Raw genomic sequence first — 26160 nt, 5'->3', positions numbered from 1 at the left:
CTAGAAGGAAGTCTGTATCAATGGGAATACAAACTGAACCAATGGCCATGGAAACCAAAACAGAATCTGTAGCCATGGAAGTACAAACTGAAACTATTCCTATTGGAACACAAACTGAAGCTGCACCTACTGAGACTCAAACAGAGTCCGAACCTGCCAGAATACAGACAGAACATCTTGCTACGAACAACGATGATGCAGTCACTAAAGAATGTTCCAGCATAGCTGAAAAATTTGATGCCCTGAAGAGGAAAAAGAATCAGATTAAGCTGGATACTTTAAAGAATAAGAGGATTATCAACCCACCTGCTTTTAATCTGAAGAAACCTGTACAAAAGAATGGAATTATTCCAAAGGCTAAACCACTAAAAGCAGTCTTACCGTTCCAATTAGTATCTCGTGAAAATGTAAAAACAACAGGTGAGCAATCTGTATATAGGCAACACTGCACCACCACTAATCTGAGAGTGGGACTGTACTTGGGTTAAGTAAGTCTGTCTAGTGCATAGAGACATACATATTTCGTTTTTGAAAGAAACATGAAATAACACACTGTTTTTGAAAGGTGTGAAGTACCTTTTCATATCATGTTTTGTCACGAAATGATGTGAAAACTGCAAAATGCAAAATAAAGTCTTACTTAGAGTTTTACCAACACAAAACTTTCTGTAGTTGGAATTATCCTGTGAGTTGTGGAAAATTATGGAAAATTTATAAATTCTACTGTAAAAATTTGAGAGGCAAAAATTACACAAGAATAAACTTAATATTCTGATAATTACATAAATATGCTATTACAGATTTTCATTGTGTGTAATAAGTATAGGAAAACCTTGTTAATGCGAAGTTCAAGGGACCAAAAACTGTTCACTTCAAGTTATCCAAACTTTTCAAGATGGCGCCTCTTTTTAAGGTGTAAATAAATTACAGTATGTGAACACAAAAATTCCTAGGAGACGGTGACACCATTTATCCTGTGTAGTTATATAACCTGTAAGATAAGATCTCTTGGGAGACGCCATACAACCTTTCTTTGCACCAGACAAAAAAAAAAGGGGGGGGCTGTAAATTTCGTTCTGGTTCGGCTGTCTAAATATACCTCGTTTAAAAGACACGTTTTCTTTGCTTCAGCCAACTTCTTATTCACCCCCCCTTCTCCCCCCCTTCTCCCCTTCCTGCATCCCCCTTTCCAGGGACCAGTCCAAACTCTTCCTCGACTTGCATTGTAATCCGCCATGAAAGAGAAAACATGCAACTTGCGATTTGTGTGCACCGAATGTGGATCCGACGATACATTAAACAGAGCCGCACTCTATATTCACTCGGGTTTGGATTCCACTTTAAACTGTATATTTAGTCCCGATTAGTCCAAGAGCATAAAATGAACTAAAGACAAGCATTATGGAACTTGCTCATTTTTAGATATCGAAAAGGGGGATTGTTATTTATTCCCACTTTAATTGATGATTTATTGTTGGATTTAGGAGTATTCTGGAGGTGGAACACACTCGCTGCCGAAACTTTACCTCTTGACCTTTTTTTATTACTGTTTCAGTGTCCATTCATACATTGAGCATTGTGGGATTTAATTTTTTATAGCACGCGAATGGTTCCGAAGAAAAATGGCAATTATATTATATCGAACTTTGTGTGCATCATGAAGTTGTTTTTCTTTCTGGAGATCTAATTTTGTTATCGTCAAATCAAAACAGCTTTGCGAGATTCAAAACAATGGTGCTCTTTCCTTCGCACTGGATGAGTCATTGCAACAGCCTTGCAGATGCTAGATGAAACACTGGCGGCAGCTACAGTGTAATCACAGTGAGATCGGCTGGAAGTTCGAGCAACAGGTGGCCGAAAACAAAATCCTCCGCATTTCAAAGATAACTCAATTGTTGAAGACTGAACTTTTATCCGTAGTGTCAAGAAGAAAAAATTATCCTTGCTTTAAGTTTTACTATGAAAGAAACAATAATATGGGCAATATTTCCTATGGAGACGGCTGCTTTCAAACAAGAAAGAGGGGCCTGAATTCTGCAATTATCGTATTGCCGTGCACACCAGTGGCGGAAAATGAGCTGTTGTGTTATTTTGTTTTTAAGTCCACTTTATGCACAGTAAGGCTAATCGGGACTGAACCTACAGTTTGAAGTGGTATCTGAACCACTATGTGTTTCCACCAGGTATTGAACCCGGGAGCCCTTGATTATAAGACTGCGACGCTACCACTGCACCATCGGGGAGACCCACTGTTTTTTCTTATCCCATGGGTTTTGTTAGTTTTGAAGAATGTATTCAGAACTGGTTGCTTCACTTGAGACGCCAAAGGAAAGGAGGAGGGATTCACTTCCACCCTTGCCCGGAATCTGCCCATGTGCACACACGAGGAAGAAAATCGTGGCCAAAACAATTAGCATTCACCATCCCTCCCCTTCAACCCTGTTTGCTGAAAGGAAAAGAGGGAAATGGCACTCAGCCAACAGAACACTTTTTTGGCAAATTATGACATCCGCACAGTTGGGAAACGTATGAAGCGGGAAACGGGGGGTTACGACATATGTAAGATCGAGGTAAAATTTTGCGTAAACCTAGATGACAATACATTAAACGAGTTTGCCGATCCTTAGTTGGCCTATGTGGCTTTGATTATCTGTAACAGTTTCCCCTTTTTTTTATGAAGTGCTGCAGGGCACAAGGAACACACTTTGAATGAAAGTGGTTACCGGAAGTTGTTGTCATCGGCTACCAGGCCAAGAGTTGCTCGCTTGCAGGAAATTGCTGAATCTCAAACTCAGAGTTAGACAGATGGGCGAGACTTCCAGGCACCATGCACCTTTATTTTATAACATTCCTGTGATCTTATCTCTCATTTCTCATTTGGCACTTGTGAATATTTCCAAGGTGTTCAGCGTTGAAAGAGCTTAACCTGCCATGCACATTGACAAAGAATGCAAGTCCAGCGGGCATTTTGGGCTGCTTCCCTCAAGTTGTCAGCAGCTCTTACGACAAGGAAACATGTCAAGGTCAAGCTATCTCTACATTCCATCTTCTCTTATTGACTTACGCAGGTGTCTACTTTGAATTAAGCAAAACCAGTTTTGCTGAAGGGTCTTGTAAACAACTTCGTATTAAAAAATTATCCGTATTTCGATTTTTCCATACTAAAATATATTATAAATCCTATCTTATCGTCTGGTGAAAGGGAAGAACTTCACATAGACATTTGACATTAGCACCTAACCATCCATTATTTAGTTCATATTAGAGTCTGCCTGTTGAAAGAATAAAGCTAGACTTTACTGATCCAAATGAGGTATGGTCCAAGGGTGGGTATTTACATCAGAATTAATCAATTTTCCATGGTTTGCATAACTCACAGGATAATTCAGACCTTGGAAAGTATTGTGTCAGTAAGTAAACCCTAAATTTCATATTTAAAAGTTTATTTCGCATTTTGCAGCTCATTTCGAATCATTTCGTGACAAAATATGGTAGCAAAATGCACTTCGCACCTTTCAAAAACATGAAAAATTAACCGTACAATGTGTTATATCTAAAGGCACATATTTTTGGTAAAAAAAAAAGCAAAATTTCAGTACAAAAACAGTCAATTTCGGGTTCAAAAGCGATAAATAAAATGAAATTTCGCTGTTATAGCGGTGAAAAAGCAGCATATAAAATGATGTTTTGGTTTTAAAAATTTGAATAGAATCCCAAATTTTATTTAAAAACCACTATTACACAAATAATCATATCCCTTCTAATAGCACATTACATCATTACCAAAATATTAATTTTATTTCTGTATAAAGGGGTCCATTTTTGCTTCTCAAAGGTTTGCAGCGGAATTAATCAATTTTCCGTGAATTGCATAACTCACAGGATACTTCAGACTTCAGAAAGTGTTGCGTTGGTATATAAACGGTAAATTTCGTGTTTGAGTCTATTTTGCATCATTTCGTGACAAAACAGGGTAGGAAAGTTCACCTCACACCTTTCAGAAACATGAAGAAATAACATTACAATGTTTTATTTCAAATTTCGTGTTTTTGTCAAAAACAAAATATGCATGCCTCTAGTGATATCACATTTTGGGTTTTCTTCAAAAAGTCAATATGCATGGCCCTAGGCATTGGTGTTCTTTTTGAGCGTGCCTTCATAAAGTTCATATCATTACTCATCTTCATATTTGGGATTAGCGAAAAGTGGCACAAAAGAAAAGTAAAATAAACCAAATTAATCAATAAATTGGGAACCTTTATGACGACATACCAAACACACCAACATTGTGTTTTTGAGGATTGATTCATAATACTCCTAAACTAGCACTGTTCAATTTTTTTTATATAGAATTTCAATTATAAGAAAATTCTTGTATATTGTTAGTTTGGAATTCTCTCTCTAAACTGGGTTTACCGAGCTGTGAAATCTTCATCGCAGTAGTCTTGTTACAATAAACCTCTGTGCTTTTTGCAAAAGAAACTTGCCATGCCTTTAGTTCCACTGCTTACGGACAAACCTTGAACTACCTGACATATGTTGCTAATGATGACTTATAAGTTGAGGATCAAATGTAATGGATGTGGTAAAATCAACCATAATATTATAGCACCAGATTTATGTAGACAGAAGTAATTTTGGTAATACTTACAGAGACGGAAAATTCTAAGCCAACGAAGACTACCAACGGCAGGTACGAAAAGAGCCAAGCTACAAATCGTCTGACACCCAAGAAAGAAGATGAACAATTACCAGGAATGGAAAACAACCATTCCACACCATCTTCCAAGGTAAATACCATCATGTTGTGTCTTCGAGTAGCTGGTAGAAGGTATGACTTCTATATTTTAACACTTAACTACTATGGACCATATCTCAGACCATGATCATTAATCTTTTACTTTATTTCTCGCACCCCTCCAACCACAACCAAACCCTTCTCCATACCTTTCAGGGGCCGATGGGACAGTGGTTTCGTCCTTTCCTTGTAATCAAGGGGTCCCGGGTTCTATACCTGGTGGAGGCACATAGTGGTTTGGATCCCACTTTAAACTGTAGGTCCAGTCCTGATTAGCCTTACTGTGCATAAAGTGGACTTAAAACACCAAATCAATCAAATCCACACCTTTCATTTGGGGTGCTGGATATATGCTCTCAAGGTCATACCTTTGTCCAAATCTTATTGAATTCTGTTTTCGGCGAGTGGCCTGACAGACGTACCATAGTAGTTGTGTGTGTTTTTGATACATTGTCCTTCAAATGGCTCATTACGAATTTTCAATTTCATCCAAAGGTTACACATTACGTTTAAGTACTTCTCTTCTGACAATATAGAAATATTAAGAATTTAGAATTTCCAAAGTATGAAGGATCCATTGTTGCATTTTTTTTATTCACTTTTTCCCCTGTGCATAAATGATGTTGCATTTCTTGAACTAAATAATAATAATAATAATTTGAAAACTGCTTTGCAATATTCTACAACCATGTCAAGTAATGTGAAAATAGCAGTTGCAAAACGACTAGTTCACTGTTCAAAATCAAAACAGGGATCTAACAGACCCCCGTGTATTATGCGATTGTGAATTTCCATTGGGTTATGGGAGTCGTAAAGGTTAAAGACGGAGTGGCTTAAGGTGCTGCCTAGTGGTGGATCCAGGAATGACACTTGGAAAGGGTACATTTTTCTCAATCACCTCGTAGAAGGAAAAGTCTTCTAACTTCTATGATCTAATGCCTGCCATTTTGAGTGTGGACCTAGTCGTCATTTCAAATCCAGGAGATAATATCATAATCAGTGCTTCAAGTGAAGTGAAGAGGGGGGGGGGAAGGTATCCCCAGCTACAAATTTTTTTCAAAACATCCCCTCCAGTCGTCTCATTTCCACCATGTTAAACCATAGGAGGATCCTTCAGCTAACCCCAAGGCTCAACAAAATATTCTCCCAGCTAACATTTTCCACTTCAGGCACTGATCATATTCATTCTTTCGGAGGACCTTTGTTCTCCAATATCTCAAGTATTTATTCCTAACATAATCATCATCATCCTTCGCCGTTTGCTGCCTCTGGCTGGGTTGGCATGGAAGTAGAGCCTCTCAATTTTTTCCTGGTCTTTCACCACTCCTCTTTCCACGGTGTTCCAATCTTGTCCTCTTTTCCTAACACACACCGCTATCTGCTCTTTCCACCGACATCTTGGTCTCCCCCTTGGCCTTATTCCCACTCCTTGTGCATTGTTGCATTGTAAGCTCTTACTGGTAGTCTTTCTGCATCCATCCTCTTCATGTGCCTGATCTATCCTGTCCTGAAGCTTCACCACACCCACTGTCTGTCGGAGATCCTGATACCTTATTCTATCCCTTGTATTCATGATGGATTAAAATTACTTACGTGAAATTTCGTATTTCCGCATTGCATAATTTAATAGTTAAATCCTATTAATTTTGAAGATTCTCTGCCTTCATTCAGTAAGGGTACAGCGTCTGGAGCGGAGATGGTACCGTGTCACTGCTTTGTTTGTTCCCGGGTGGCCGTACTTGCAATTTCTCCCGTTTGGTGGCACTGGCATGTGTATCCTGGTTTGCATCGTCTGCTTCCTGTTGTCAGGTGGCACTGCCGGCTGGTGGTTGGGGGGCTGAATCGTGCTGTTTGGTGCGGTGCAGTTCCTGTTCCCCGCGTGGCTGGAAGGGGGTTGAGTATGCGCACCGCATCTTTTCTTTTTCTGGTCGGGGATCTTTTTGAGGATGGGGTACCAAGTCGGGTGTGCCTGTCCATTGTCCAAGTTCAGTGCTGGTTTCTGTTGGATGATATCATGGGTTTCTTTGACAGTATTATTTTTTTCTTTTTCTCCTTTAATACATACAGAACAATTTTCTTCTTCCTCTCATGAAGAATGTACATAATAGTTTGGCTGTCAACAACATTATACATTATTATATCCAGTCAGCTACTGGAAGGGGGCTTCGCCCTCCCTTTTTCCTGATCATCCCTCATACAATTGTGACTTGGCTTTTGCCTTGTAATCAAGGGGTCCTGGGGCCAGTCCCCAGTGAGGCACATTATGCAGTGGTTTGGATCCCACTTTAAACTGTAGGTCCAATTCCAATTAGACTGTCTGTAATGTGGATTTTAATAAATTGACTACGGATTACTAAGAATGGTACACCTGGACTTCATTTGCGGTCTAAGGTGCTGTGCTTTGGGCTCCGACTGCGAGATGGCATGAGTTCAGTCTCTGGGTCTTCGGCCCATGTATAGGACCGGTGGCAACCTACCATCGTGAGGAAATTGAGGAGCTCCGCGTGAGTAGCATAACTTAGTCATGGATATCTCCTACAACAGCTGGTGATTCGATGTGCTGACCTCACGTCACACCATTACCGGTTGAAGAACTCCACACCTGTGGGTATGATTGTGGGAGGGAGACTGGCAGTCGGGAGATAGGCCAAGGCCCTTACGGGCTGTACAGCCACAGGAGGGAGAGAAGGGGGGGTATTTATCTATTAATGAGCCTCTGGCATCTAGACTCTCAGCCAGTATAACCCTTTGTGGAACTAGTGTTCTTCATGTGTGTTTGTGATTATCTTTTGATCAATTTCATGTCATCACCATTCACCCTCATCTTCGTGATCAACCAAAAGTGGCAGAATAGCAAACTAGAATAATCAATTCAATTAAATGTACATAATTAAGATTTTCTATTGTCTTTAATAATTATATTAATAATCTAATTCTCTCATTTCTCTTTCATTACAGTCAATAAGTACTAGCTGTAAAAGTACAAATGAAACAAAAGAGCATACATCACCTTCAAGGCTACGGATACCACAACTGAGATGGACTCCTCCCTCAAGGTATGGTATCCATTGCATTTTTTATTGCATTATTCTATTGTTTAGACAGTGTTTCTCAACCGCTGGACTAATGCCTGTTACTGGGTCCTAGCATTGATTATACCGGGCTGTGTGGGTTCTTTTGAAATTTGTCATTTTAATTTACGCAGCAATTGTCATTAACTAATACTTTTTAGTTTAAGTGTTCCTAATTGAGTCGAAAGTCTAAGTTTAAAATTCAAGCTACTTATTATTGAACGCTGGAGTACAATATTTTCTCTGTAATTAAAGTTAAATTTACAATATAGTGACAGTTTTCCAAGTATAATATAGTCGTCAATTTCCTAATTAGTATTGACTGCAATATATAATATGTTCAAAATGCAACATGCCACTCAAAATCAACAATTGCCAAATTAATTTAATGATGTCGGCCTGATCCATTCGTTGACAAATAATTTAAACATATTTGTCAACAAGCCTAGAAGTAATCGAACTTTTACGCTTTATAAGAATGCATATTAATTAGAGCCTAGCCAATACCTCTTTGAACCAATGTGAAATATTCTTCTCCAATTATATGCATGAATTTATCAAGAAATTTGCTTCAGAATATTAAGATATCTGTTATTTATTATTTTCTTGTATGGTTATTACAAGCATAAGACAATAGTTTTTCATTGTGACGTTTCAACAATGTAACATTGACAACATCCATTATATAACGGATTCTTTTTGTTTTAAAAATTGCTAACCATTGTTATAACTGTATCTTTAGTCAAGATAAAAATAAATGTCTGATGAAGGGAGCGTGTGTTCTCCTGAAACGTCACAACGAAAAACTGTTTTCTTATGCTTGTAATAACCGTAAACTACAGGAAAATAATTATACAATGCAAGCAATGCGTACATACAAGAAAAACTGTTATTTATTACCTATGTGAAGTTACTTAAGTGACATTTACCACATCCATCATGAATGTATTTATTTGTTACTTAATTAAAAAATTCTGTTTTTTGTGCAAAATAAAAAGTTTTAATTTTGCATAATGTCATGTGTCATTTTATGGACCCCGTATGACAATAAAAATAATACATTGTCATAACTACATTTGAAAATGGTTAGGCTAAGTCCAAAGTTCCACATTTGTGCAATATTTATAATAATTTAGTCATATGATTGCTCAAAATTTTATTCAAATAATAGAATTAAATGTCTGAAATTACTACTTAAACCTATTCCATAAAATTATGATGTTTAAAAAAGCCAATTTGTATATCATGACAAAATTTTCAATAAATACGGAGAAACTAGTACTCACTTTTATCCGCGAAGCTGTTTTTTCTTCTTTTTCGAATAATTTCAGTGGCCACTGCCACCATCCTCGTTGGAACTTTCTGCGCTGTTGCTTGGCGTGCATCTTTTGTTCGTAGTTCTCTGGCTGCCGCTAGGTGCGCTGTTAGGTGCGCCGTGCATCTTGGTGCGTCGTCTGCTATTTCCGGGCGATAACTGCTGCAGTAGTGGAATCCAAGTGTGGTGCGTTTGCCCGCTATCGATGTTTAGTTCGTGCGGGAAGTTCATTATGGCATGCGTTTCCTTGATTTTGGTGTCTATGAGCGTGTGGGCAGTGTGTTTGACTCGAACCTTTTGAATTTTATGGCTATTGTATTTGATATGTCTAGCAAGACCAGTAGTGGGTTGGGCTTTTTTCGCATCTGCTAGGTGCTGTTGGATTCTTTCATTGACAGATCTGATGGACCTGCCGATGTAATGAGCCTTGCATTCACACTCTGTATCATATACACCTGGGTTGTCAAGGGGAGAGAGGAAGTACCGTTTGTGCTTGTTCAGTTTATCAGTTATTTTGGAGTTGGGTTTGTGTGCTACTTTGATGCCAAATGGGAGAAGGGCTTTGGCTATGCGGTTGGAAGTGGTGGGATGGTAGGGGAAGGCAAACCATTTATATTGGTCGCTGGGGGTTGGTTGTGGCTGGGCTGTTTGTGGATGGGTTGATTGTGGTAGGTTAGGGTGTCTGACCTGTATTTCCGCCTTACTGCACCAAGTGGAAAGTTGTGATTCAGTGTAGCCATGTTTCAGGGCTATTTCTGTGATGGTGGCTATCTCCTCTCGTAGATCCTCTTCTTTGCCACAGTAGGAGAAGGCTCTTCGATAAAAGTTTAGCCACACATTGGCTTTTTGCTTAGGGGGATGGCTGGAGAGAGCATGTATGTACTGGTTGCCTGCATCCGGTTTTCTGTAGACGGTGGTTGTGAATTTGTTGAGTGCACGGCTGATGGTGATGTCCAGGAAGTTGATTTTACCAAGTTTTTCATGCTCTACGGTGAAGTTGAGCCTGGGGTGGATGCTATTTAGCTTGTTCACTAGGAGGTTGAGTTCTTCTGCCTTTTTGTATACAACTATTGTGTCGTCCGCGTACCTTCCATATCGGATGTGTTGTAGTTCTGGAGTGTGGAGTATCTCTTTTTCAGCCAGGTGCATGACGATGTTGGCTAAAGGAGCTGATAGCGGGTTGCCCATCGCAAGGCCCTCGGATTGGTTGTAGAATTTATCTTCAAACTGAAAGTAATTGTGTTTTAGACAAACTTCCAATAGTCTGGTTATCTCTTGTACCTCTAGGGCCGGGATTCTGTTAGTTGTCAGCCATCTTTCAACTGAAAGCAGTGCTAGGTCTATGGGGATTGAACTGTACATATCTACTATATCAATGCTGGCTAATTTTGCACTGTCAGCTTGCACTATTGAAGTTACCAGATTTTTAGCATCGGCACTGTTGCGGAACACGTATGTTAGTTTGTGGTTGAATTGAGATATTTTGTTTTTTAGCCAGTTTGTTAGGTGGACTGTGGGGTAATTGTTCCAACGAGGATGGTGGCAGTGGCCACTGAAATTAATTGAAAAAGAAGAAAAAACAGCTTCGCGGATAAAAGTGAGTACTAGTTTCTCCGTATTTATATACTACCGCGTCTCTCTTTTCCCAATTATGAAAATTATCAAATTGTGAAATATTCTGAATTCATATTCATAACAGTTATTTTTGACTGACAAAATGAAAAACAAATATTTTAAATCATATGTGTTCTTTCTGACAAGAAAGATATGATACTTTCAAATTTATAATTAAATTTATTGAAATTATGTACATTTGCATTGGCATCAAGGTTTATATACAAAGGTCAACTCTTTAAAATTGTTCAATGTATAATATGATGTCATACTTGGTATTTTGTATCAACATTCAAAAAATGGTAATTGTAATCATTAGATAAGTATACTGTGCATTCAAAGCACTTATGGACAAAAATATAAAACAAAAACAATTGAAAATAACCCATACTAAAAAATCTGGCTTGAACTAGTTGCTCTAATACTAGTTGTCTGTGACTTGATAAAATCTCAGGATGGATGGGAGATAAGTAAAAATGTGGCTATTGGGGAAGGTTTGATATTGGTTGGATATTTTGTGAGATTATACTTGATAAGTTAATCTTTAATAGTTTGTTTAAACTATATGGAGACATTTTGTTGATAACAGAAGCTTGAAAATGCTTTTATAATGGAATAGTCTTTGAAAAGAAAAAGGAAAGATTTGGAACTGGTGAAAAGTGCCTAGTTTGAAAATTGGAAACAGTAAATTATTATCTCCTGGCATCTGCATTAACTAGCTAGTAAATGAATATTTCATTATCTAAAAATGAAATGTTATGAGAAATAAGACTAAGTGAGTGAAATATTTTATTTTCTGCATTTTGGATGTGAATAAGCCAAATGTGAAGTTTTGAAAATTGAAGGAAGTCATCTTGTAGACCTGATTGAGGAATTTGACATGTTGAGTGTGCTCAGATGTAGAACTGATAGATGCCAAAATATTTAGAGAAGGACTTGCTCTGCCTCGCAAGGAGACAGTAAAGAAGTGTTTTCTTCATATAAATAACATTATATGTTATAAATGTTCTTTCAAATAATTGCATAATTTGATGCTCTTGTAACTTGTTATTTCTAGTTATTTTATCAATGTAATAATTATAAAAATATTTATTTTATATTATATAAGCACTATTCTTCATATGTAAGCTGGTATTCCTTTTCAACATATATCCATAGCTACCTACTGAGCTATAACATTGATTTGAATTTTTGACAGTTATATACGTAAAATGATGTGCCAATCAAGACTTCATATTTAACCGAGGACATTTATCAAAGTGAATGATTAGTTGAGAGATAGATTAGACTGAATTGTCTTCTCGATATTTAGTCACACTTTCTTCTCTTTTCATCACGTTCCATTTATCGTCATACCCGTGAAAGACCGATACCACTGGTATCAGCTGATCCATATCTGTTCAGCCATAAAGTTAATCAATGTGTATTCACAAGTAAAATTGTTGGAATTGGGTCATCGAATTACAAGAGAATAATTTACCGGGCCAGAGTCTCACAAAGGTTGAGAACTACTGGTTTAGGATAATGGTATTTTATTTTATCAGTAAAATTACCAATAATTTTTTTCAATCCAATATTTCTACAGTGTGTTTCAGAAATTGCTCAGCCTTAATTTTGATCACTTCATATATGAAACTGTCTTAGGGACTCAGGTGTTTTTAAACTTATACAATGGAACCTCGGTTTTATGTTTTTCAAGGGAGCCAGACAAGTAAACTTAAGTGCAGGAGAATGTGAATTCCGGGAAAACTTTAAAACATGTTCCTGTATTGGGACTATAAACGTTGAATGTAAAATCTGAGTTCCACCATAAATGCCAGTTTACTTCATACCAGAAATGTAATAAATTAATTAAGGATGCAAGTCAGAGGGTCTTTTTTGGGAGAAAAATTTCACAGGGTTATAATTTGTGATGCCATGCTAATCTGTGTTTTTTTTTATTGATATAGTCCATATGCTGCACCTGGTGTTTGGGAATAGTGATTTTTAGGAGCATGCATATTTCATTTTTGACAAAATTACGAAATGTGAAATAACAGATTGCAATGTTAATTTTTCCTTTTTCTGAAAGGTGTGAGGTGCATTTTTTTACCATATGTTGTCATAAAATTATGCAAAATGAACGGCAAAATGCAAAATAAAAAATAAACTCTTAAACACGAAAGTCAGGGTTTATTTACAGATGCGACACCTTCTGAGGCCTGAATTAATCCCGTGAGTTATGCATATGAATATTGATTAATTCTACTATAAATATTTGAGAAGCAAGAATTCTTTACACAGGAATTAGAAGTAAAATTTTAATTTTGTGTAATAAGTATAGTTTTTAAGTCAAATTTAGGTTTTCATTCACCATTTTAATACCGAAATGCCATATTTATGTACCGCTTTTGATCCCGAAATATGCCAAGTTTTTGTACCGAAATCTTGATCTTTTATTCACCATAAATGTGTGGCTCTAATGGTTTTAGGGGAATGTAATTCTGGTTGGCAACACTACCAATACAGAATTTAATGAAAATTCATAATATAACAGTACAGGTATATCAGTTCATCTCAAGTCTTTCATAATAATAACAAGAAATCACTGAAATGAAAATGGATACTAACGGCAGGTACATTAAACAGTACATTCATGCATTTGTACATGATTTATTTTCTAGGTCAGGAAATCCATCGGACTCTAACACAAAGCAGACTGGCATCCCAATGCTTCCCTCCAAGATGAAGAAAGCCACGGGGATACAAAGTTTGGTCATGAGAAACAGGTTTGTTTACATTCTCTTATTTCAGTGGTTCTTTTATTATTTTTTTTTTACATGTGATCTATGGGTAAAAAAGTGATAGTGTGGGGAATGTGAAACTAGCGCAAAATTTACTTTAATGTATTGCGAATTTGAGGCAAGGGTAGTTCAATTTATATTGCAGGAAAATGTAAAATGTGGGAACATTACATCAGCTTTCACTGTATGGGGGAGGCTATGAGATGGGTCTCATAATTGAAAGCATTTTGTTTACCATTTCAAAAGCATTGAGCAGAGTTCCTACTCATTGTGCCAAATCAAATTTCATGACTCATCGTGCAACTTTTAAATAACTTTCCACAGTACTGTATAATGCTTTACATAGTAAGGAATAAGTGTTAAGGTGAAGAGGGACAATTTCACACCAGGTATCCATTTATTTCAATATCGTCGGAATGGGCACTGCTACTAAAGGAAATCCAGACAGAATTTGAGAGTATGAATTTCTCCCCATGTTGCAAGTGGAAGTGGTTTTTAAGGTTATTAAGCTAGATACCATGTTTGAAAAATATGATGAATAAGTATTTACAGAATCCCATGTATACCTTATGGAGAAACAACTTCAAATTCAACTTATTATGATAACGAGACAGAGTAAATAGGGAGAGAACCATGTGGTCAACAAATTCTGTTAATCTGTCTCACTAATCACTTTGGTAAATGCCCTCGGTTAAATCTGAAGTCCTGACTGGCACCTCATTTTTAGATATATACCTGTCTGGTCTGTAATAGTAACCAATCAGAATTCAAAATTAATGTGTTAACACAGATATATGCTGAGAAGGAAATACCACCTTACATTTGCTAAGGAAAAACATTTATGCTGAAACAGTCATAAGTATTTTTATGCAAAATATATTGATAAAAACAAGAAAAAACAAAAGTTACAACAACGTCAAATTATGCATTGGTTATCAAGACCATTTATAACATATAAATATAATTTAAATAAAGAAAATATTTCTTTATTTCTTCCTTCTTGAAGAAGAGTACTGGTAAGTCTTTTTCTTATATTTTAGCATGCATCAGTTCTAATTTGAGTATACTCAATATACCAATTTCTTCATCCAAGTTTTCTACAAGATGGTTTTTGGAGACTTATCTCTAAAAAACTATCCATGATATATCTTTTTTATATATATTTTTATATTCGCATATAACAGAAACTTTCTGTTGCGCATTTTGCTACTCATTTGTTTTTGTATAACTTCAATTGTTTATTGTGTGTATATCTAATGCTTTAAGAAACCTGCACTCCCATTGGTCAGTTCATATTGGGTGCGGTGCCTAGTTGCCGCCATCTTTGCACGGTAGCTTACTTCCGCCACTGTTCATGGAGAAATCACTCTGGCAGCAGCCGAAAGTCACAAGCGTTGTGGATATTCATCAAAAAACGTAAGCCTAACGTGGCTATATTTCATTCGTGGCATATCAGTGAAGTGCGGTGATATGTAGTTCAGTATCACAGGAACATTACAGTGCTGATATCATTCAGTGAAGAACTAGTGGCATGTTATTGTAACACCGGCTTCCAACTTCATATACACAGTTTACCGAGGCAGGAGTGCAGGACAATGTAATTAAATGTTGTGTGTACATATTACATTATAATATAACGCTATAGTTATTAGTAAGTGCCTGTATTTTCTTTACACCTCAAGAAGATCACGGTGAATTCAGCTCTATGGTGATACAATCCATTCCAGAGAGATAACCAGGGTCCTACCGGGCAGCATCGCATTCATATTGGTCATCTACGGTCAGAATATGCAAACAGTTTTCTACAAGATGGCTTTCATCCTTCAATTTCAAAAATTCACATTGGTTAAATCACATCCAAAATGTAGAACATATTTGTACCACTTTATGTCTTACTCCTCAAAACAACCATTTGAGGGGTTGCATTATTCGTATGCTTGCTTGATAATGCCGATAAAAGCAGATAACAATTCCCTGCTTCAAATTAAACTTGACACTTTTCACATATCCTTGGATTATTACACAAGTTCCAAATCTTTTTTAAAGATTGTGCCTTTATCAAAGTTCTTTCAAGAATCAGTTATGAAAAAAATGCCTCTACATAGTTTAAACAAACTATTTAAGATTAGCTTGTAATGTATAATCTTTTAAAAACATAAATACTAATTGTACAAATATAAAGCCATCACAAATTGCTACATGTGTACTTATCCATATTCCATCAAGATTTTTTCAATATCACAGACAACTAGTATCAGAGAAACTAGTTCAAGAAAGATTTTTAGCATGTGTCATCTTCAATTTTTTTAAAATATTTTTACACTAGAATGTTTGTGAGGTAATGTACATATTTGCTCTGTTACAGCTATTTTGCAATGTATATAACAATGTACTTACCTAGTGATTACAATTACCGTTTTTTGAATGTTGTTATAAAATACCAAGAATGACATCATATTATACACTGAACAATCTTAAAGAGTTGACCTTTGTATATACACCTTGATGCCAATGCAAATGTACACAATATCCAAGGTAACTTAATATATAAGGTAGCGCCATCCGAAGATTACCGATCATACACGAGCGTGTGACGTCTTATGGGAGCCTTGGGACCCCTTTGGTTATGCTCGGTGCTCCTTCGGTTATGTTCGGGGCTTGGCCGAAGCAAACGGCCACTATCTATTTCTAATCTGTGGCTGCTATCATTTCTATGCGAGGTTCAGAGAGGGAAACTGTTTTTTTACTTTGAGGGGGATATATTAATTATCATACTCTGGGATGGTATTGAGGTATTCCTTTAAAGATTAGTAACATAATTAAAACATACCACTTTTAAATGGGGAAAATTATTGTAAAAATTCATGTTTCTGAAACCTGATCGATATATTACAAAGAAGGTTGTCCGTGTTCTCATTAGCATTTCAGATTTCATAAATCGTGTTATGATTTAATAAAAATGTTGCATGTCAAGGGGGGGGGGGGTGCTGATATAATCGGTAACTTTAAAGTAATGACAATCTATTCTTAGTTTTCGCCATGTAGATCTGAAATAAGGGATTAACGGATAACAATATTTTCATCTTCACCTTAGCCACGGTGCTATATAAAAGTAGCTGGGGAGGTAAGAGGGGGTGGGGCGGTGCAGCCAATATAATCATATCACGTCACGTGCAGAATGTGTACTCATGGCAAAAGTTGGTCTATGTGGGCCAGGGCTAGTGTTGGCATCATAGTGGGGCAGGGGGTTGGGTGCCACAGTTCACAGCAAAATGAGTATACGAAAGAGCCAGATCTGGCCCCAAAAGTGCTAAGTTGGCAACAGCGTTCCCCAGCTGCCTCACAGAGAATGACCCCTTAATTTTTTTCAACTTTGCATACTCATATTCTGGAAAGGCCTACTTCCATTGCAGAGTGGGTAGCACTCTGCGATGCCCGAGATCCCAGGTTCGAATCCCAGCCTGGGCATGTGTGTGTTCTTTGTGAGTGTCTCTTCATCAGTTTCATTACACCATCACTCATCCTCATCATATCTTATTCTGATAGGAAGAAAAAAAAATCCTGACTTTTCTTTAATCTTTTCAATCAAGTTAATTTCCCTGATTTTTGCAGGTGATTAAGTGTGTTGGAGAGGTATTCTTGGGATATTAACCAGCCGATCTCATCCTTGAAGATGAGTGACGGAAGCCTATCTGGAAAACACCTGGATGATATCCCGAGAAAACCTCTTCATCATTCGCCTTCAGGAAGGCTTCGAGGATTAAGTGTGTTGTTGCAAATTACACTGGGCAACAAAAAAAAATATTTGGAAAATCGTCTAGGGTTTTTCAGCTGAATTAGACTAATTTTGATGCCCCGAGTCCGAAAATGACCTTGGTTTTGCTCAATCAGGTCAGGATTTTTTTCTACAGAAATTTCAAAAAAATCTGTTTTTCGTAAGAAAATCTAATTTCTGCTGATAAACCCCTGACAATTTTTTCCGTTTCCCTCAAGAAATAAAAGTCAACGTATCCAAATTAATTCATTATTTATTTACTACATTAAATTTGATAAGCATAATCATAATATAATAAGAATGAGCGTTACATGACACAAAAGTTCAGAGTTCAAGGCAGATATCGGCGTTTCTTCGATTTCCGTGTGTGAGCAGCTGCTGGGTTGTCTCTCTTCAGCGACCAGCAGTAGTCCGCCAGCATGACTGCGTCCCACCTCCCCTGGTACCTCTCCTCCATTTGGCGCATGTCCTGATGGAACCTTTCTCCCTGCTCGTCGCTCATCGCCCCAAGGTTTTCAGGAAACTTGTCCATGTGTGAGAACAGGAAGTGCATCTTTATACTCATCAAACACCCGAGTTTTTGGAAGGCCTCTATCATGCTGCTGATGAGTGTGGCGTGGTTTGGTGCCTTCGTGTTCCCCAGGAAGTTGTTCACCACCTGCACAAACGATTTCCAGGCGGCGCACTCAAGCGTGTTCATGGAGTTTTGGAACTCGGTGTCCTGTATGAGCTGCCGTATCTGTGGGCCATCAAAAATGCCGGCCTTGAGCTTCTCAATGGTCAGTCGAGGAAATGCTCGGCACATGTAGTTGAAGCACCTTCCATCCTTGTCCAGAGCGCGCGTGAACTGTTTCATTAACCCAAGCTTCATGTGTAGCGGTGGGATCAATATCTTCTCCCGGTCAACAAGAGGTTCGTTTATGATGTTTCTCGCCCCAGGTACTAACTGCTCTCGCGCCGGCCACTCTTTCTTTACATAGTGCTGGACTCTGTCTCGACTGTCCCACATACATATAAAGCATGGGTACTTCGTGAACCCGGACTGCTGACCTAGTAGAAAGTTCACCATCTTGAAGTCGACGCAGATCATCCATTGGTGCTGCTTATATTTGATTTTGTCAAGCACATACTTCACTGCTTCATATTTCTCTTTGAGAGTTGTGGAGTGCGCAAGAGGGATTGAGGCGAACTGGTTCCCGTTGTGGAGGAGCACACACTTCAAAGAGCGCTTGCAGCTGTCAATGAAGAGTCGCCAATCTGTCGGATCGTATGTAGGAGTGCCGAGTTTATGAAGAAGACCGGCGACATCTCGGCAGTACACGAGGTCTTCCTCCTGGCAGAAGTAGCCCATGTACTCCTCATGCCTTCTACGGAAGAAAGTGATACGCGCGTCCTCGCCAAGTAAATTTTTCTCTTTGAGTCTGGAGGCCAACAGCTCGGAGGAAGTCTTCGACAAGCTGAGATCCCGAACCAGATCATTCAGCTCACATTGTGAAAAGGGCTGCGGACCATCTTGTGTTTCATACTCCTGTTCTGTATATCCTACGTCGTCTGAAGTGGTGGCCTCGTCGTCGGTGTGAGGAAGCTGTGGGAACGCTGGTACAGGTATTTCTTCGCAGTGAGCAACTGGACGGCGGGCAGATGGAAGGTCGGGGTACTGGAGGATGTGCCGATTCTTCCGGTTGATGCCAGTAGTATTGATGGCGCAGAAGTAACAATCCGATGCATGGTCAAGCGGCTCCCTCCAAACCATCGGAATCCCAAACTTCAGTGAAGTTTTGGCGCCCTTAGTCCACCGCCTGAGGTATTCCACGCACGTCTTGCACACCGTGTGCGGTGCCCAGGACTTATCTTGGTCACCTAGCTTGACTTTAAAGTACGCCTGGTATGCGTGCTTCACGAATCTTGTGATGTTCTTCCTGTCCGCTGACAGCGTGTATTCTCCGCAGATGTAGCAGAAAACGTCAGGATTATTCCTGCATGAACGTCGCGCCGAAGCCATCTGAAAGTAATAAATAATATTATATTATAATATATATATATATAAATTAAGTGGTGTGAAAGTAATTAAAAAATATTATATTATAATATTATAAAATATATATATAAATTAAGTGGTGTGAAAGTAATTAAAAAATATTATATTATAATATTATAAAATATATATATAAATTAAGTGGTGTGAAAGTAATTAAAAAATATAGGACACTTCGACCCCTGCTGTAGCTCAAAAGGTTGACCTGATTGAGCAAAACCAAGGTCATTTTCGGACTCAGGGCATCAAAATTAGTCTAATTCAGCTGAGAAACCCTGGACGATTTTTTGCCTGTTACCCAGTGTTATCAACAAGAACTTTTTTCTACATTGCATTATTCTGATAGTTTATACACGTTTTCTTCTTATTGTGTTTCAGGAGCAACACCTTAGACTCTGTGTATTCTAAGAACCGACAATTGGCTAAGTCGGAAAATGTGCCTCGTTCAGTATCACAGAAGAGTAGCCCTTTGACGGATGTAAACACGCCAAGGAAAAATGAGAATGAAACTCCGAGACGATTCCAGAGTCCCTCTGCATTCTTGACACCTCAGAAACTTTCCACTGAACACAACTTAACCCACTACAGGAGCGGCAGCGGAACACCATTTTCTAGAGTGAGTTTTTGATTATTTATTTTTTCTACTAAAATCTTACTTCAATTATACAATGCATGCTAAATTTGTATAACCATAATTTTGTAATATAATCTCCAGTATTGTGCCCAGGAAGATGAAAACTTTTCTCTACTTGAGACCTCTATATTAATGGCAGAAGGCCTGTAGCACAAGAAGTGAAATTCCTGTGTTAACAGCGGAAGTCTCACAGTATAGCACCACTCATGGTGTGCACAAAACTGGAGTGTATGCTGAGCTCATTAAACCAGCTGACCATTGTTGTCTTACAAATGGAATTATCCTGCATCCTCCTTACTCTCCAGACTTAGCCATTTTGATTATTGGTTGTTTGGGCCTATGAAGGAAGCCTTTCTGGAAACACTTCACATCTGATGAAGTTCAGCAGGTCACGGGCTCCCAGTTTACAGCAACCAAAATATTTTTTTCCCAAGAGCACCTGCTCATGGATGGCATTTTAGCAGAAGCACCTATAGAGCAACCACAAACAAAATCTTCAGCCAAAAGCCTTTCTGCACCTTTCCCTCCATCCGTTGAACTCGGACCATAAGGAAGCATGCTCCACTCTACCCCTCCCCTCCATGCCCGAGTACGAGGCACAGGATACGCGGTTCTGTGCAGGTCCTTGTTTCGCTGTGGTCCCACTATAACTGAGTATCGCTATTGCAAAATTCTGACTATACAAAGGCCATCCTGAAAGTAATGCCTCTTCCTTCATAAAATTTTTATTTGTAGCAGCAAAAATATAAAACTTGGTGTCAAAATTCTTACAAGTGTTGTCAATAATCCAAGCCTATTCAAAGTATCATCCATCACACAACACGATGCTTACTTAAATTTATATAGTACAGGGTGATTCATAAATCTTTAAAACATTTTAGAAATTTTCCTACAGATTGACAGTGGTAATTCTGATGCTGTTAGAACAAACTCTCCACGTTTTTTGCATACGCTTCACAAATGCTGTGTCGACCTTTGCTGAAACTGCATTTCATCCTACAGTCATGGTGATATGGTTCCAAAGCTCCTGGACATAGCAGAGAATCCTACAGGAAGGCGTCAAAGCAGTGAAGGTTCTTGCGTATTCCAATGCACAAAACACCTTCTCACATTTAGCACCATATTTGCTGCTACTGCCTCCTAGTGGCAAACCATGGGCTCAAAAGTTTTCCTACAAAAACTTGGATAGTTTGTTGTTCTATCAGCAGAATTACCACTATCTGTTGCATAGTTTCTCTGTGGTGAATTTCTAAAATCTTTCACAGACTTGCGAATCATGGTTTATACTGTTCAGACTACATGGGATGGAGACTTATTCGACACGGTGTCTACCAGTCTGGAAATCCTGGAAAATGTCGGAAATTTACTGGTTTTTTTTTTCTGGAAAAAACAACATTTTTGTAGTAGTGCACTGAATGTGGTTAATTTTGAACACAGCAAAAAAGGACAAGTAAGACATTTTAGATCTGTTGTGGACAAACTATTCTTAAATTTGATATACTGATTATTACCAGTAGTTACAGTAGAAATTATTTTTAATACTTTAGGCAAAGTGTATTTATGATACAATTCATGTAGTTTTTATGTAGAAATATTCTGCAAAAAGTGGCTATTGGCAAATCCCACTTTCTTGTTTCAATTTTTGGATATTGGGATTAATACAGATTCTGTTACTAAATTTTACTCTAATTATTATTATTATTATTTATGCTATAACTGTTATGATTTTTTATAAAAAGAGAATTCTTAGTTAACTATAGTCAGTCCTGCCGTTATCACTTTTACATGTGAAGTTAATATTCTAAAAACTTAGCCAAGTTTGATTGAAAGTGTGGTGTTAGCTAAAATATAGTGACATTTAAACATATGTATATGAATTGCACTAAAGGCTTTAGTCTGGAAAATGTTGGTTCTTGGTCTGGAAAACCCTGGAAATGTCCAGGAAATTTGTTTTTATGAATTTGTAAACACCCTGATTCGATTATACTGCTCTTAGCTGTTGATGTAAGGAGTATAAACATGCAGAAATAATTATTTTCCCATATTACGATTTGCTATCTGCAAGGTAGTCTTCTTTCTGCATAATAGTTTTTCTTGTATGTACGCATTGCTTGCATTGTAGAATTATTTTCCTGTAGTTTACGGTTATTAAACAAAAAACATTGACAACATCCATTATATAACGGATTCCTTTTGTTTAAAAATTGCTAACCACTGTTATAACTAACTGTATCTTTAGTCAAAATGAAAATTAATGTCTGATGAAGGGAGCGCGTGTTCTCCTGAAACATCACAATGAAAAACTGTTTTCTTATGCTTGTAATAACCGTAAATTACAGGAAAATAATACTACAATGCAAGCAATGCATATATACGAGGGTCACTATTTATATTTTGAGCCTTGGCAACACTGATTGAAGTTAGTCGCGATTTGACGTTTGCACGGAATCGTCTGGCATTATTGACCATAACGTACTTCAAATGTTTTGTCAATAGCTTCATTTGTGTTGTTTATGTTGCCTTGGAGATTGCGCGACAACAATAAAATGGAATTAACTCGTGAACATTTTCGTGCGATGATTTTTTACGATTTTCGACGTGGATTATCAAGACAAGAGTGCATCGATCAACTTACTTCCACATTTGGCGATGAAGCCCCATCCTTTGCCACTGTGAAACGCTGGTATAACGAATTTAATCGTGGCCGCCATTCGCTCACCGACGAGATTCGCGAAGGTCGTCCAAAATCAGTTGTTGTTCAAGAAAACATTGATGCTGTGCAAAACCTAATACTGCAAGATCATGTGACATACTGTGAGATTGAGGCAACCATAGGCATTAGTTCCACCAGCATATATAAAATATTACATGATCATTTAGCTGTGAGAAAGGTATGTTCTCATTGGATCCCACACAATTTGACAAAAACTCAAAAAGACGCTTGCGTCAATTGGTGCAAACAAATGCTCAATAAATACAATCGTGGTGCTTCAAAAGACGTATATAAGATTGTAACAGGTGATGAATCATGGATATATGCATATGAGCCGGAACGTAAACAGCAGTCGACTGTATGGGTGTTTCAAGTTGAACCCAATCCAACAAAAGTTGTTCGCGCTCGAAGCACATCGAAACAAATGGTCGCCTGTTTTTTCGGGAAAACTAGTTATGTGGCAACTGTGCCTTTAGAGGAACGTAGAACGGTTAACTCTGAATGGTACACAACAATTTGTTTGCCAGAGGTCTTCGGTCAAATACGGAAAACAAACAAACGCCATCGGATCATTCTTCATCAAGACAATGCCAGCTGTCACACATCTCGTCTAACAACCGACTTTATGAACAGTCAAAAAATCGAATTGATGGGTCATCCGCCGTACAGTCCTGATTTGGCACCCAATGACTTCTTCTTGTTCCCGAATGTCAAGAATAAATTGCGTGGACAATGATTTTCGTCGGCGGAAGATGCCGTTGATGCGTTCAAAAACCATATTATGGAGGTGTCTCAAGAAGATTGGAAAAACTGCTTTGACAAATGGTTCGAACGAATGCAAATGTGTATTGACCATACTTCGAAAAACAATAAAGCAGTTTTCAATGCCAAATTCCTGTTTTTTCATTGTTAGGCTCAAAATATAAATAGTGACCCTCGTACAAGAAAAACTATTATGCAGAAAGAAGACTACCTTCCAGATAGCAAATCGCAATTAGTTTCAAATAGCAAATCACAATTAGTTTCAAATGAAATTTGAAAACAACATTCAACGGAATGATATATCAACCACTTTGTATTCTGTGGATGGCTTAGAATTAATTCCATACAGTATTTTACTGACATCAACCACAGTATTGGTTTACCAGTCACTCTCCCCCCCCCCACTTAGATATATGTGTGTGGGTGTACCTAGTTTGTAAGAACATTTCATGTTTCCAGATTGTCACACTAAGCACACATCCTAAGACGCACAAGGCAGATTTCACACTGAAGCAAGGATTTCACCAATCAGACTTGTGCCACTTGTCATTCCACTACAGTGTGAAATGTTGGTGTTGGTTGGTTCATTCCTAAGCAACATGTGCTGCATGTCGCTTTGGTCTGAAAGCTGCCTGAACAACATGCTGAAACGAAGCATGTCAAATTTGCAGGGTACATGTTACAACTGTTCTTTTTCATTATTATTATTATTTTCCAGTTAATGTCTAAATTGAGGAGGAGCAACAGTTTCACCCAAGATAAAGAAAATATTGAACCGTACTAAACTAGACTCAGAAGAATCATACAAATTGGAGAAGGAATGCAAGGGTGTTGCACATGTGCCCACTTGATAGGAGAGACACCACTAAACAGTATTTTAACATTATATCAGTATGTGTTTATATCAATAATGTGTCATACTTTGATTTATAATGGGAATTTCAAGTAATGGATATTAATTTCTAGCAGGTTTGTGTTTTTATGTTGTTGATAGGGAAAGATAATTAAATAAACTTACCGAATATATTTAATTGCTGATAAAATCACACCAATCAATTTTGAAAATCAATGAAAATTATAATTTGTAAGTCACATAGAACAAAAATATACATAAAAGTTACAAGACTTTATTTTTGTTTAATGTATTTTAAATGAAAATACAGCCTCATGACATTTATGTACAATTTTGTTCAAGGTTTCATGTAACAATGCAAGATAAAAGTTGCCAAAAAAGGAAGGACCACTTTTTTTATTTGACATAATAAAATGTTTCAAATACAGTGGAATCACGATTTTTAAGTTCCAGGATTTTACAACTTCCCGCATTATACATTCAATCTTCATGGTCCCAACATAGAAAAATGTTATAAAATTTTGCTCAATTTTACATTTTCCATTTTTACATTTTTTAGCTTGGTTCCCCGAAAATGGTAAAATCGAGGTTCCACTGTCATTAGTTACGTGTGAGGTTAAATTGTTTTGGAAGTATTAAGACAGTGTTTTTTTAAAACTAATTGATCGTGCGAACAATTAATTGAAGCTGTTAAATTTAGTATTGTTAATTGCAATTTTAACTATCAACATATATATGAATACATAAATTACATACTCACTTCATCATACATTAACCTGTAGTGGTAAGAGAGTTATATGAGATAAGGTGTGCATATAACATATAATGCACAAAAAGAAATAATAGCATAATAAAATTACTGTGCGTTACCGAATATTAATGCATCTTGGTTACTGGCAAAGCGGTTTGAGCATTATATATTTTGCAAGGGTTATCAGCTGGACCTAATTTAAATAACTTATATGAACATTGTAATTTTTTCATGTATTTAAAGTTATTTTTCTCTTAATGTAATATATTCTGTATTTCACATGCTTAGTTATCTTTTTTATGTAATAAATGTCCCTGGTGTGCATTTTCTCCTTTTAATGTTACAATATCTTCAGTAATTGTACCTTTTCACTGCATGTGCTGCAAAAAATACATCATCTAATAATGTTTATATACACATTGATACTGTGTCTGCAAGTTATTTTTCATTCCACTTTGCTCTGATTTTTGTAGAATGAATAGTAGAGTTTCCTCGTAAGTGTTTTGGTTAGTTTCTGCCACTGTTCTTCCATTGTCTGATTTCTGATTTCTGATTTGCAACTGTTTGGTGAAGTCCTGCCGTTTGATGAAATGCAGGGTGATTCAAGTCACCATACATAGCACACAAAGCTGGTTTGTGGTTACACAATATGTTCAATATGAGCCCCGTTACTGTGAATGCACATATCAATGTGTTTGAATCACTCAGTTTGCACTGTGTGCTGCATCTTGACAGAGATCTTAGAATATGCATGAAGAGTGTGGCGTTACAAGTGGCCAACATCTCTAATCTTCTCCTGGTACATATTGCTTTCAACTGACCCTACAGATGAAAATCCAGTGGTGACTAGTCTGGGGAGCATGGTGGCCATTAAGAAGATGGAAAATGCATCATCTTCGTTTAGACCTAAGTGCATTACTGTATCCTGGAGCAAGGTGTGTGTCTGTGTTTAGGTTGTTGATCAAAATGGGGCCAATTACTTTGATGTCCCAAAACCCTCAGAAGACTATCACAGTGAGTGTGCTAAGTATGTATGGCGACTTTTGAATACCCCTG

The 26160-nt window shown here is 37.6% G+C and overlaps 1 protein-coding gene across 1 annotated transcript; it reads left to right on the top strand.

The window, feature by feature from the left end:
* On the top strand, positions 1–25426 carry LOC145979400 (uncharacterized). The gene is made up of 6 exons (XM_083112268.1): positions 1–420; positions 4654–4790; positions 7757–7854; positions 13462–13566; positions 19770–20007; positions 24219–25426. The coding sequence occupies exons 1-6, from the start codon at positions 21–23 to the stop codon at positions 24282–24284; spliced, it is 1044 nt and encodes a 347-aa protein (XP_082968394.1). The 5' UTR covers positions 1–20; the 3' UTR covers positions 24285–25426.
* The last annotated feature ends 734 nt before the right edge of the window (positions 25427–26160 follow it).

This window comes from Lepisma saccharinum, chromosome 26 (assembly GCF_977018435.1).
Source record: "Lepisma saccharinum chromosome 26, izLepSacc3.1, whole genome shotgun sequence".
Classification (NCBI taxonomy): Eukaryota; Metazoa; Arthropoda; class Insecta; order Zygentoma; family Lepismatidae; genus Lepisma; species Lepisma saccharinum.
The sequence above is the reverse complement of the archived record's forward strand: the minus strand, read 5'-3'. Positions and strand labels throughout refer to the sequence as shown.

Bases quoted from the DNA above. Each gene is read 5' to 3' on its own strand.
- LOC145979400 (XM_083112268.1), top strand. From the start codon at position 21: ATGGGAATACAAACTGAACCAATGGCCATGGAAACCAAAACAGAATCT. The intron at 13,567-19,769 runs GTTTGTTTACAT...ATTGTGTTTCAG, and splicing joins AGTTTGGTCATGAGAAACAG to GAGCAACACCTTAGACTCTG. The intron at 20,008-24,218 runs GTGAGTTTTTGA...ATTATTTTCCAG, and splicing joins GCGGAACACCATTTTCTAGA to TTAATGTCTAAATTGAGGAG.